Genomic DNA, 12,972 nt, shown 5'->3' on the forward strand with positions numbered 1-12,972 from the left:
AAAACCAGCTAGCATTCATTAAAATACTGCAGAGCTAGAGTCTAGGTCACAACTCATTTGCCAAATGTTTTTGTTTACTTTTTTTTTGTGAACTGACTTTTAGACAGGTTTATGTGGCATTTACAGTGTTTCTTATTTTTGCTGTAAATACTGCGTAAACCCATAGTAAAAATACAATTTTCATATCGCATGAGACATTTGGCTTAAATGTCTCACATGACTCAAATATCTCGTGCAATATTCTTTTGTGAATTGACCCCAAAGTCAGAGACAAGCTTGAAGTAAGTGTGTCACAATAGATTCATGGCCTGCCACAGCTGACCTCCTGTTTGAAAATGCTAGTGGTCTGGTTATCATACTTGCTTACTGGCTGCGGCACCGACCAAATCTTTGACCCAGAAGAAGCATGCCAAGAAGAGGGACGGCATGCCAGCCAGGAAACAAGCATGTTCGGAAAAAAAGTTTAGCAATTCCAGTTTTTATAACTTAAATAAATACATAGAACTATCACCTGGGGAGTCATCCCTTCTTAGTTTCTTGGGTTTTAGCAATGGTGAGGATTCTTCATGTATCTGCACCACGGTTTCCACAGTCTCCATCTTGCTGTCTGTTTCTAACACTGTTATCTCTTTTAGGCCTGTGCAATTTTAACAAACATGTCAATGTAATATCAATATTAACTTCTTGCATTTAATAGATTATAAACCACTATGAAAAGGGTCAAAAGTGAGCCTCAAGCTTGAAATTACTTGTTTTGTTGTCAAAGCACTAGAGAAGCACCGAAATTTTGGCAGCCGAAACATATTGGCAGAAAATGTGGTTATCGGTATTTTGCTGATAAAGAAAAAGGTGCCGCTAATGGCACCGAAAACACACGTGATTTTGCTGGCAAGAATTGTAGGTTCTCTCTGCTGGTTGCCTTTGTGGTCACACTCAGCTGTAAAGTATTTTGCTGCATCTTCCACTACAGGGCAAACATGGGTCAATTCTGTTTTCAACCCAGTCCACACACACACCAACGCATAACAGTACAGGATAGTCAAAACTTTTCCACTGATGTTTTTTTTTGTTTTTTTTAAATGGTGAAATGTACCTTTTGCCATCCATGTCAACAGAAATGAGGTCTCTTAAAAGTTAGATCAGAGCTAAACAAGTGATTTTAATTTCTTAATAGTGAGAGTGTGCTCACAGTGTTACAGCCCCCCTGAGCGCAGTCACCTCTTTAACCTAAAGCTAAACAGATTTTTTGCAGTTGTATATACATGTAAATCATTAGCAACTGTTCTCTACAAGTAGCAATAATGCACTAACTATATGGAACAAATAGCTCCCTATGGAGTGAGCTACAGGAGTAGAATCTTGTAGATGAAATCAATCACGTATAAATAGGGCTGTTTAGCCATCAATTGCTACTCCTAACATTTAGGCTACTTTCACACCGCGGTGGGCGGGGGTCGGCGGTGAAGCGGCGCTATATATAGCGCCGCTTTACCGTCATTTTAATGCTGCTATTCGGCTGCTAGCGGGGCAGTTTTAACCCCCGCTAGCAGCCGAAAAAGGGTTAAACCGCCCGCAAAGTGCCGCTGCAGCGGCACTTTGCCAGCGGGTTTGCTGCGCTGCACCATTGTTTTCAATGGGAAGGGGCGCTTTAGGAGCGGTGAATACACCACTCCTACAGCACTGCAAAGATGCGGCTTGCAGGACATTTTTGACCGTCCTGCAAACGCACCGCTCCAGTGTGAAAGCCCTCGGGCTTTCACACTGGAGCGGCGCTGTACAGGCACTGTAGCGCCTGTAAAGTGCCTCAGTGTGAAAGTAGCCTTAGTTGCTAGTGATTTTAGAAAATCTAGTGATTTTAGAAAGCTTATTTAACCCTTATAGGGACACTGGGGCTGGGTGGATAACAGAGTCTTTTGGATTTTCAGCACAGAAAGCTCTGCCGCCCAAATGTGCAGCACGTGAGCGAGATAAAGCCCATCCTCAAAATATGCATTACGTAGATGGCAAGAGTTTAACCTACTAAAAATGTCCTTTGTAGGTCTAGCCTATTGCAGTGACTGGTAGTGATTAAATCTCTCAGCAGCAAGAGATTATTACATACCATAGCCCTTTAAATACAACATGATTAAAACACGTCGATGCAACATGTAATAACACATGCCTTCTGTTGCCCCTACAAATCAACTGCTCTTTCTAATTCTTGACAGCAGTGTTCATTGCTGGATGGTAGATTTACACCGATACCGGTATTGGTGCTGAAACTCATGCAAATGCTCTAATACCTGAAACCAATACCTTTGTGGTGCCATTTGAGCCCCTAAAAAATGAATGAAAATTGCACTGCAAAGAATCTAATGTGATTGGAAAAGGAATGCGGTGCGATTCCTGTCCGAATCACATGCAGTTTTCCCCCCACTGCTCCTGTATGAACCCAGGTTGAAGTCACTATGACAAGTCTGGGTTCACAGGAGCGGTGGGGGAAACCGCATGTGATTCAGACAGGAATCGGACCGCATTCCTGTTCAAATTGCAGGTGATTTAGTGTAGGCCGATTTGAGCCCATTCATTTTGTATGGGCTCAAATCGTGCCGCAAAGGGTATCGGTGCAACGCTACTGGATGGATTTGCATTGTGTGTAATGTTTAGTAATGAATAAACCAAAAAAAAAGAAAACAGGATCCAATAGCATTTCACTATATTCAATAAATTACTGTTTTTTTAGCATCTTCCCATAAATAAGCTTTACACCTGGCTCCCATGTCACACTAGTTACAGGACTGCATTTCTTACCTTCAGACATGACATAGAAATGTTCTGTGAACTGTTCAGAGAGGATGTCGTCACTGGCGAAAGCAGCCAGGCAGGTGTAGTAATGCACACATTTGTCCTGAATCTCAGTTTTAGATGCCAGTGCTTTAGACTCACAGGAACACTGGAAAAGGTGCCCCACTCCTTTCTGAAGGCCATCTCTCCGTGTCAGGTATACATGGAGGTAACCAAGACTGTTCTGCTGAGTGATTTTACAACGCACTACAAAGATGGATTTGGTCACCTTCTGAACCATTGGTCCCAAGCACTCACTAGCAAGTTCCCATATGTCTTGCTTGATTTCTGCTGGGATCTGCATGGCATTTAAGACTGAACTTTTCAACTGGAGCGCCTCTGCTTCAACTTGGCAGTTCAAGGCCATCTTAATGTGCTGGCACTGATTCTCTACCACCCCTCGGGCTGCAGCTTTAAGACACCCGGGGGCAAAACATCGTCCTGAGCTAATATGAGTGATTATTGTGCCTTCAGCTGTCTGGATGGTGGTCTCAGAAATTCCTAATACCACCAGACATCTGTGGTCAGGTCCTTTGTCCCTCTGTTTGACTGAGAAGATCTGCATGTCAGAACCAGTGAGCAGCTTCACGGCATCCTTAGTTGGTTGTTTGACATCTCGGCAGCGGAATACAGTGCCACAGCTCTTATTCTTGCAGCTGAGGCCCCGGGTTCCGTTGTAGGTACCACAGTGTGGGCACTTGCGTACACCTCGCAGTGTGGGTTTTCCCAAGTTGGAAAGGAAGTCTGGAACTTTTGGCTTGGTAGTACTGGGCTCCATGATGGCTTATGGCCTAAAATAATAATGAAAAAAAAAATATTAAACTTGTCTCACTTTAATATGCATCCTCCATGAAAAGACTAAACACCAATATTGATTCTAAATTGGAAGGAAGCAGATATCTTTAGTACAGTTTATTTTATTGAAATTTTTTCTACCTTAATGCAGAGAATGCATTATGGTTTTTTGCCTTGAGAGCCACTTTCAGGCTGGGTTCACACCTATGTGAATTGGATGCTGGTTTCCCCGCATTCAATTCGCATGACAGGAGATTGTGACCGGCTCTCTGTATAGCCGGTCCACATATCTCCGTTGCGGCTGCGTAGCAGTTTGCACAGGAGTCCTGTGCGTCTTTGGCTCTGTTTCAGGGCCGAATACAGGCATAAATTCAGCCCTGAAACGGAGAACAGGGATGCACCAGACACCTGCTGCAAGCCGCATTCATCGGAGGTGTGAACCCAGCCTAAAGTGGAACTTCACGGCTTTTCAACTCCAAGTTTGCTGGCTGGGGACTTGGGGAAGATTCAGACCCTATAGCTCAACTGGTGTCTTTATCCAAACCCCCACCTTGACAGCCGATTCCCAATTAGAGATGGACCTCCTGGGTATTCCATCTTCCTCTCCAAATGCGGGTTTGCTTAAGGGAGTCTGGTGGGCAGCCAGGGAGACATTGTCTATCACAGGTCCTATGGAGTTTACTCTCTTGTGGAATAATCCTAACTATCCTGAATTGTGTAAATTACAGAGATTCTCCTTATGGAGCCAGCATGGGATCTGGTTCTTTCACCAACCGTATAATGGTAGTACTCTGAAGGCATTTGATCAGCTGTGTGCGGAGTTCTCCCTACAACATAAACAATTTCATCAATATTTTCAACTCCGACATGCAATACAGACGCAGACACAAGTGGTCTCGTTAGCTATATCTAGCTCCTCGCTACTGCGGGAAATTTTGCAAGCTACCACTCGTAAGGGTCTGATATTGAGGGCCTACTCTGTATGTTGTCTTCTATTCAAGATCACACACTGTTAAAAAGTAGAGCTCATTGGGTCCCCGATAACAAAGCCATAGATGGGGATCAATGGGATATGGCCCCAGAAGCGCTCCCTGCTGTGTCGGTGTCAGCTGCACATAAACTCTCACAATTATTTATCTTACACAGAGCCTGTCACACCCCCAATGGGCTATATGATTGGGGACGAAGGGATTCTCCCTTAAGTCCAAAGAGTTTGATGGTCAGGGTACACATGATATGGCACTGCCCAAAACTTGCCAAATATGGGGCGGCTGCAGGTGATTTCTGATCTAGCCCAAATACCTATACCTCTTGATCCGCTGGTGTGCTTGCTGGGTGTAACTGATGTTGAAATGTATTTATATTATGGTGTTCAGGTTATTGTACCTAGCTAGAAAGCTGATCGACTGATTTAGGTTGGCTCCCGCTGTGCCCTCTAGGGCCTATTGGATCGCCTACGTTAATTCCCTTCTACTTAGAGAACAGTTGGCTTATCGCCATCGAAAAGCGGTTAAAAAAAAAATGTAATCCCATTTGGCAAAGTTGGCTTGATAACCCAAGTCTTGCCCCACCACAATTAGTGATGGATAGGTTATTACAATTATGAGACCGCCTAGAGATATTATGGCTATGGCCCGAGTTTGGGAATTTCGCTGCTGTACATCCGAGAGTAGACAAAGAAGACTTCTGAGTAATCGTCCCTCAATAAACTCGGGCTGCTTTGTTTTGTTTTACTTTTTTTTTCTTTTTTACTGTTTTTGTTTTTTCATAAAATCTTGGATATGCTTTACATATGATGTGATGCTTTGTGTATATATCTCATGTTCATTGGAAGTGTTGATGGTTGTTATCTATACCTTTCAATTCTACAATGTACAAGCACTTTTTTTTTCCTTGTCAATAAAAAAAAAGTTTGGATTAAAAAAAAAAAAAAAAAAGAAAAAAAAAAAAAAGAAGACCACTACCTGAAGTTCCACTTTAAAGAATCCTCCCCCCTCTTCTAACAATTTTGGAAGTTAATCTTTTGGGGAATGAGCGGGTATCTAGTTTTGTCAGGTACCTGCTCCAACTTCCGTTGGAATTGCCAAGGCCTAGGAAGTTGTAATTCCTCCCCGCTTGCAACCACTTGGGACACATCACAGGTTGCAAGAAGCTGCAGGACCAGTCACAAAGTGCAGCAAGACTCACACATGCACAGGGTGAAGCTGCAAGGAGTCACAACCTGCTTCCCACATTAGACATTTGTCCTGTTTACCGTTATCATTAAAAATAAAGGAAAAATCACAAATTTTGGGTTGTCCCCAGAAAAGTAATAGAGGGCAAATGTTCCAACGGGGACAAAGTTCTGGTGACCCCAAGGAATTCCCCTAATCTGCAGGGATTTCTTCTCACTTTCTGTTTGGCTATGGGACAGGAAGTGAAGGGAAATTTCCCCAATGGGACACAGAACGCGAAAGAAAAAAAAAAATCTCACAGGGTTTATGATTCTCCTTTGCCCTATCCAAAATGTAAAAAAAAAAAATTAAATAAATAAAAGGTTTTGCCTATAGTTCTACTTTAAATTCAGCAGCTACAGTACACAGTAGCTGCTGACTTACTTTTTTTTTTTTTCTACAGACTGATGAACCTTTTTAAAGTGTTACTAAACCCACAACAGTAAAATCATTCTGCATATGCAGTAAAGCATACTAGTAATACTCACTGTAGAACATAAGGTGTTAATCCTCTGCATTGTGTAAAAAGGCTGTTTGATCCTGTCTTCTCTGATTCTCCCCTTCTTCCACAGTCCCCAATCTATCTGCTGATAGAACAGAGCATTAGGGACACACTGCACATGCTCGGTTTGGTGTGTATTGTTAAAGGTTTTTTTTGCATGTGATCAGCACAGGGCCAATCAGCACTGTCCAGAGGGTCAGGGGTCCTGCAGCCTCATAAGACATTCAGGGGAGAATTAAAATTCTTCTTGCAAGCTTTAACCAGACACTGATAGAAGTCACAAGACTTCTATATACTGCTGATGAGAAAAGGTATTTAGCAGTTTATATTTACTACAATAATTGCAATTCCATGTTCTGTGTACTGTGGGAGACCAGATATAATGAATGCAGGATCCTGGGTTTAGTAACACTTTAAGTTAGAGCAGCCGATTTCAGCACCTCGTGTGGCTGATTGATACCTAGAGCAGAAATAATCCGTGACCTCTTGTTATAAATGACTGGTGGAAACAGTGGCTGTATCTTTTCTACAAGACTGTATGGAGCTGCTAAAGAACCAATTTATTACTGCATAATGAATCATTATTATCCACTTTCCGACTGGGCCATAGACAAGAGACAGCCGCAGTCGGAAGTGGAATACCGGGGTTATGGCTGCAGCATTATGCCACAACCCCAGTATTGTTTTTTTTTTTTTTTTCAGCCTGCGATTCTCTAACCGATAGAACTGGTCCGAGCGGTGGATTTACTGCTCAATCACTTTTAGAAGCTGCTTCCTGGTGGTTCTCGGACTTATCTGGATGATCGGTAGCCCCAAGAACTGATCCGGCGGTTGCAGTGGCTGGTAACAAAGATGAGCAGAGGAAAGATGGCCTCCGCTCATCTTTATGGTCTAGGAGGACCATAAAGAATTTCTGGTTCCGGACATTTTATTTTAAAGTACTAGTTTTTGATCTAATGCTTTACATTGTAAAGGAGAAATGTGGGGTCTTACTTATTGACCCCACATTTCTCCATAAAGGGATGGTTTACATTCCCTGTGATAGGAATAAAAGTGATAAAAAAAAAAAGATTAATATATATATTATATATAAAATTTAAAGTGCCTCCACCCCCCCACCCCCCCATGCTTGCATGCAGAGGTGAACATAGCATATGTAGTTCATGCCCACATATGTAAACTGCTTTCAAACCACACATGTGTAAGGGTAATAATTCTAGCACTAGATCTCTTCTGTAACTTTAAACTGGTAACTTGCAGATATCTTTAAAACGTCGCCAATGGAGATTTTTAAGTACCATAGTTTGCCACTATACCACAAGTGCGCACAATTTAACCACTTAAGGATCGAAAGAATTTCCCCTTTAATGACTAGTCCATTTTTTGCGATACAGCACTGCGTCGCTTTAACTGACAATTGCGCGGTCGTGCGGCGTTGTACCCAAACAAAATTGACATCCTTTTTTTCCCACAAATTGAGCTTCCTTTTGGTGGCATTTGATCACCTCTGCGGTTTTTATTTTTTGCGCTATAAACAAAAAAATAGCGACAATTTTGAAAGAAATATATATATATTTTACTTTTTGTTATAATACATAAAAATAAAAAAAAATTAAATAAAACAAATTTCTTAATCAAAAGGTATTGGCAAATATCTTCATCAGTTTAGGCCGATATATATTCTTCTAAGTTATAGCGTCTACAAAATATGGGATAGATTTATGGCATTTTTATTATAATTTTTTTTACTAGTAATGGCGCCGATCAGCGAGATTTTTAGCGGGACTGCGACATTGCGGCAGACAGATTGGACACTTTTTTGGGACCACTGACATTTATACAGGGATCAAAGCTAAAAATAGCCACTGATTACTGTATAAATGTCACTGGCAGGGAAGGGGTTAACACTAGTGGTGATCAAAGGGTTAAATGCGTCCTAGGGAGTGTTTCTAACTGTATGGGGATGTGACTCACTGGGGGGAGGAGACAGATCGCTGTTCCTACTTAGTTGGAACAGACGATCTGTTTCTCCTCTCCTGTCAGAACGGGGTGTGTGTGTGTGTGTGTGTGTGTGTGTGTGTGTGTGTGTGTGTGTGTGTGTGTGTGTGTGTGTGTGTGTGTGTGTGTGTGTACACACGTTCTAGTTCTCGTGCCTGCCGGCCACACGCATTGGGTCCCTCGCTGTGCAGCAGGCGCGTCCGCTATCGCCCTTAAAGGTGCTGACATATACGCTCCTATGTAATATTGCATATGTACTACGAACCATACATAACTTTGCATTATAACTGTATTCTTATGAATCAAAACTATTCACGACTGTATCCATTAATCATGTAGCAGCACTTTGTTTTTTTTCTCGTTTGTATTTTATGTTTTTATATTTGTATACGTAAATCTTCCTCCTTCTGGAGACAAATAAAAAAGTTTCTGTTAAAAAAAAAAAAAAAAAAAAAAAAAGAGAAAAAGGTGCTCACATTCACCAACTGCAATTCGCGGGATCGTGCAGACCTTCCGCTGTATAATGACGGCAGCGGGCCGGCAAGTGGGTAAAGAATGACACGTTGGGAATCCATTTACACACTCCTCTCATCTTTAATATTTTACAAAAAAAAATTGGCTATATACTATGTTGATTTTTTTTATAACATTAGAGTGTATTTTTTCCAAAGAAACTGCGTTCAAAATTTGCAACGAGCACCACTTTATTCTCTAGGGTCTCTGCTAAAGTTCTAGGTAATTTTTTAGCAAAAAAAATAATATTTACATATATGAGAAAAGTGTCAGAATTGGCCCTTTTCTAATTTCTATATATTCAGTTCACTAAACACTTTTGCTGATCACCTCAATTTACTATTACCATAGTAACATTGTATTACTCTAGACAAGTGATCAGGCTCATTTACACCATGTATACTGAACTGCACAGATCAAAGCAGGCTTACTGTTAGAAAACAATTATTTCCCAATGATGTGCCCTATGTGCCCTGTTCACAGCTCAATGTGTGGTACATTGCCTAAAAAAAGCAGCATGGCTGCATTTTTACACAGCATAACTCACGATATTACAACACGCTTGTCATTGTCATTTTGTGGCACTTCAATAAAGCTTTTAAAAAACTGTAAACAGTGTGGTGCATTGTTTCAATGTAATGTACTACCCCTATAAACAGACACCAATCTGCAGAGTTTTAGCGTGTAGCCTGGTGTGAATGAGCCCTAAATAATTTTTGTAATCAAAAGATGTTTGAGGGCTGGTATACACCAGAAGGTGGGGTGTTAAAGCACATTTCCCACACCACATTCGAATGTGCTACTCTTGTGATCTGCATGCAGGTGCCAATGTATTGTTAATAGCACCCCAATTGCAGATCGCAAATGCAGTGTGTTTGGGGGAACAAAATTGCTTGGGAGTGCAGTACCATGCGATTTGATAGAGTGCATATATTAACCACCTGCCGCCGGCCATATAGCAAAATGACGACGGCAAAGTGGTTTCAATATCCTGACCGCACGTCATATGACGTGATCAGGACATTGAGCCGCTGCGCGCATCACGGCGATCGTTGTTGCGGTGTGTCAGTCTGACACACCGCAACTCCGATCTAGATAAAAAGTCTCTGACGGAGACTCTTTACCACATGATCAGCCGTGTCCAAGCACGGCTGATCACGATGTCAATAGGAAGAGCTGGTGATCGGCTTTTCCTCACTCGCGTCTGACAGACGCGAGTAGAGGAGAGCCGATCCACTGCTCTCCTGACAGGGGGGGTCTGTGCTGATTGTTTATCAGCACAACCCCCCCCCTCGGATCCTGCCCAGGACCACCAGGGTGGCCACCACACTGGACCACCAGGTATGCCCCCTAGACCCCCAGGGAAATACCAATCAATGCCCAGGCAGCTGCCAATTAGTGCCCACTCCAATGCCTACCACTGTCAGTGCCACCAGGGATGCCTATCAGTGCCTCATATCGATGCCCATCAGTGCCTCATATCGATGCCCATCAGTGCCTCATATCGATGCCCATCAGTGCCTCATATCGATGCCCATCAGTGTCGCCTATCAGTGCCCATCAGTGTCGCCTATCAGTGCCCATCAGTGTCGCCTATCAGTGCCCATCAGTGTCGCCTATCAGTGCCCATCAGTGTCGCCTATCAGTGCCCATCAGTGTCGCCTATCAGTGCCCATCAGTGCCGCCTATCAATGCCCATCAGTGCTGCATATCAGTGCCACCCATCAGTGCCGCCTACCAGTGCCCATCGTCCAAGCCCGTCAGTGCCTGCTCATTGGTGCCACCTCATCAATGCCCATCAGTGAAAGAGAAAACTTACTTATTTACAAATTTTTTTTAACAGAAACAAAAGCAAAACTTTTATTTTTTCTCAAAATTTTCGGTCTTTTTTTTATTTGATTATGCAAAAAATAAAAACCCCAGAGATGATCAAATACCACCAAAAGAAAGCTCTATTTGTGGGAACAAAAGGATAAAAATTTAGTTTGAGTACAGTGTAGCATGACCGCGCAATTGTCATTCAAACTGCGACAGCGCTGAAAGCTGAAAATTGATCTGGGCAGGAAGGTGTATAAGTGCCCAGTATTGAAGTGGTGAAAGTAGTGCATGCACTACTTTTTCCACGTCCCGGTGTGATTTGCAGCCCATTCAAATGAATGCAGGGGAATGTGTTACTGTGCAATTATGGTGTAAACAGACTCTGAAGCTGCCTAAGGGATGGTACACACTAGCCGCATACTAAAACATTTAAAAAAAATAAGGGTCTTGTGAGCTATCACTTGGATTCCACCAGTACATCAACAAGGGGGGTATATACCTACATGTGTATCCACACATGCATATATATACATTTTCAGCAGCTGACACTGTTCACAATCCCATATTTTGCAAAAATTATATGAATATCAAAAGTTTAGTGCAACACTTTTAGGGCTAGTTTACACTTGCTTCGGCTTCAACAGGGCTTCGGACAGGCTTTTTTAAAGTTCTCTAAAGCCCCTGTCACTAATAAAATAGCTTACAGTCCTGTTTACACCTGCTTTTGCTTTGGTTCGGCTTGGGTTTAAAAATTATACCCCATGTAGCTTCAGTGGTGCTTCAAAGCGTCTTCAAAGCCTCCATAGAAGTCTATGGCAAAGCTCACTTGAAGCCCCATTGAAGCCTCATCGAAGCACCAAGCAAAAGCATTTGTAAAAAGGACTGTAAGCTAACCATTTTATTTAGTGACAGGAGTTTTGAGTGGCGTTCAGAGAGTTTTAACAAAGCGTGTCCGAAGCCTTGTTTTGAAGCAAGTGTAAACTAGCCCTAAATGAGCCCTTATATACTAAAACATTTTGTTTTACCCTTCTACAAGTGGCTGCTGTGTAGCTTATCAGCACCCAACAGTGCAGCTTCACCAGCACTCAAAAGTGAAGAAGGAAAATTAAACATTTGCAATTTTATAATAGAAACAAAGAAAACATTTATTATTTCAAAATTTTTGGTCTGTGTTTATTTAGCAAAAAATAAAAAAAAACTCATTGGTGATTAACCCCTTCCCGCCCACACTATAGCTGAATGACAGCTACAGCACGGGGGCTTACTTTGCCGGGAGGGCGTTTATTGACGTCCTCCCGTGATTGCGCTTTTCCTTCAGAGCTGATCACAGATCGGGGTAAAGGGCCAATCACAGTGGCCCTTTACCACATGATCAGCAGTGTCCAACGACAGCTGATCACGGATGTCAACACAAGCCAGTTATCAGCCTTTCTTCCCTCATGCTGATAGTGTGACAAGAGAAGGAGAGAGACCATAACCAGCTTTTGTTTAAGGGACATTGACACTGATTATCAGAGTCCTGATCATCTGTGCAGTCCCAACAGTGCTGCCAATCAGTGCCGCCTGTCAGGGCCTCCTCATCAGTGCAGCCTCATCAGTGAAGAAGAAAAATGACCTGTTTGCAAACATTTTTACCAATCTATGAAAAATATTTTGTTTTTTTTTCCCTCTAAATTTTCTGCCTTTTTTCTTTTGTTTAGCAAAAATAAATAACCCAGTGGTGATTAACCACTTGCCAACCAGGCCAATTCTGAGATTTCTCTCCTACATGTAAAAATCATCATTTTATTGCTAGAAAATTACATAGAACCCCCAAACATTATATATGTTTTTTTTTAGCAGAGACCCTAAAGAATACAATGGTGGTCAACTTTTTATCTCACACAGTATTTGCGCAGCAATTTTTCAAATGCGTTTTTTTCGAAAAATGCTTAAAAAAACCCCCAAAAAACAGTACAGTTAGCCCAATTTTTTTGGCATAATGGGAAAGATGAAGTTATGCCGAGTAAATAGGTACCTAACATGGCATGCTTCAAAACTGCACACGCTTGTGGAATGGCGCCAAACTTCGGTACTTAAAAATCCCCATAGGAAGTCTAGTGCTAGAATTATTGCTCTCGCTCTGACGTTCGCGGCAACACCTCACATGTGTGGTTTGAGCACCGTTTTCATATGTGGGCGGGAATTAAGTATGCGTTTGCTTCTGCGTGCGAGCACACAGGGACAGGGGCACTTTCAATTTTTTTTATTGTTAATTTTACTTTACATTTTTTAGTTTGACACTTAAAAAAACAAAAACATTTTGATCAC

General features: G+C 42.1%; 1 protein-coding gene across 5 annotated transcripts in view; it reads right to left on the minus strand.

The window, feature by feature from the left end:
* The window catches only part of LG03H2orf42 (linkage group 03 C2orf42 homolog), a 34,943-nt gene that overhangs the window by 19,785 nt on the left and 2,186 nt on the right, over nt 1-12,972 (minus strand). For 2 of the 5 annotated variants that reach the window (XM_073621991.1, XM_073621993.1), the window contains exons 2-4: nt 6,320-6,418; nt 2,791-3,614; nt 512-637 (exon numbers count right to left, since the gene is read on the minus strand). In XM_073621991.1, coding sequence (XP_073478092.1) covers nt 512-637; nt 2,791-3,601 — 937 coding nt within the window. In that variant the 5' untranslated portion in view covers nt 3,602-3,614; nt 6,320-6,418. The remainder of the gene's footprint in view (nt 1-511; nt 638-2,790; nt 3,615-6,319; nt 6,419-12,972) is intronic. The other 3 variants (XM_073621990.1, XM_073621994.1, XM_073621992.1) reach the window with 2 other exon arrangements.

The sequence above is a fragment of the Aquarana catesbeiana genome, linkage group LG03 (assembly GCF_042186555.1).
Source record: "Aquarana catesbeiana isolate 2022-GZ linkage group LG03, ASM4218655v1, whole genome shotgun sequence".
In the NCBI taxonomy this organism is placed as follows: domain Eukaryota; kingdom Metazoa; phylum Chordata; class Amphibia; order Anura; family Ranidae; genus Aquarana; species Aquarana catesbeiana.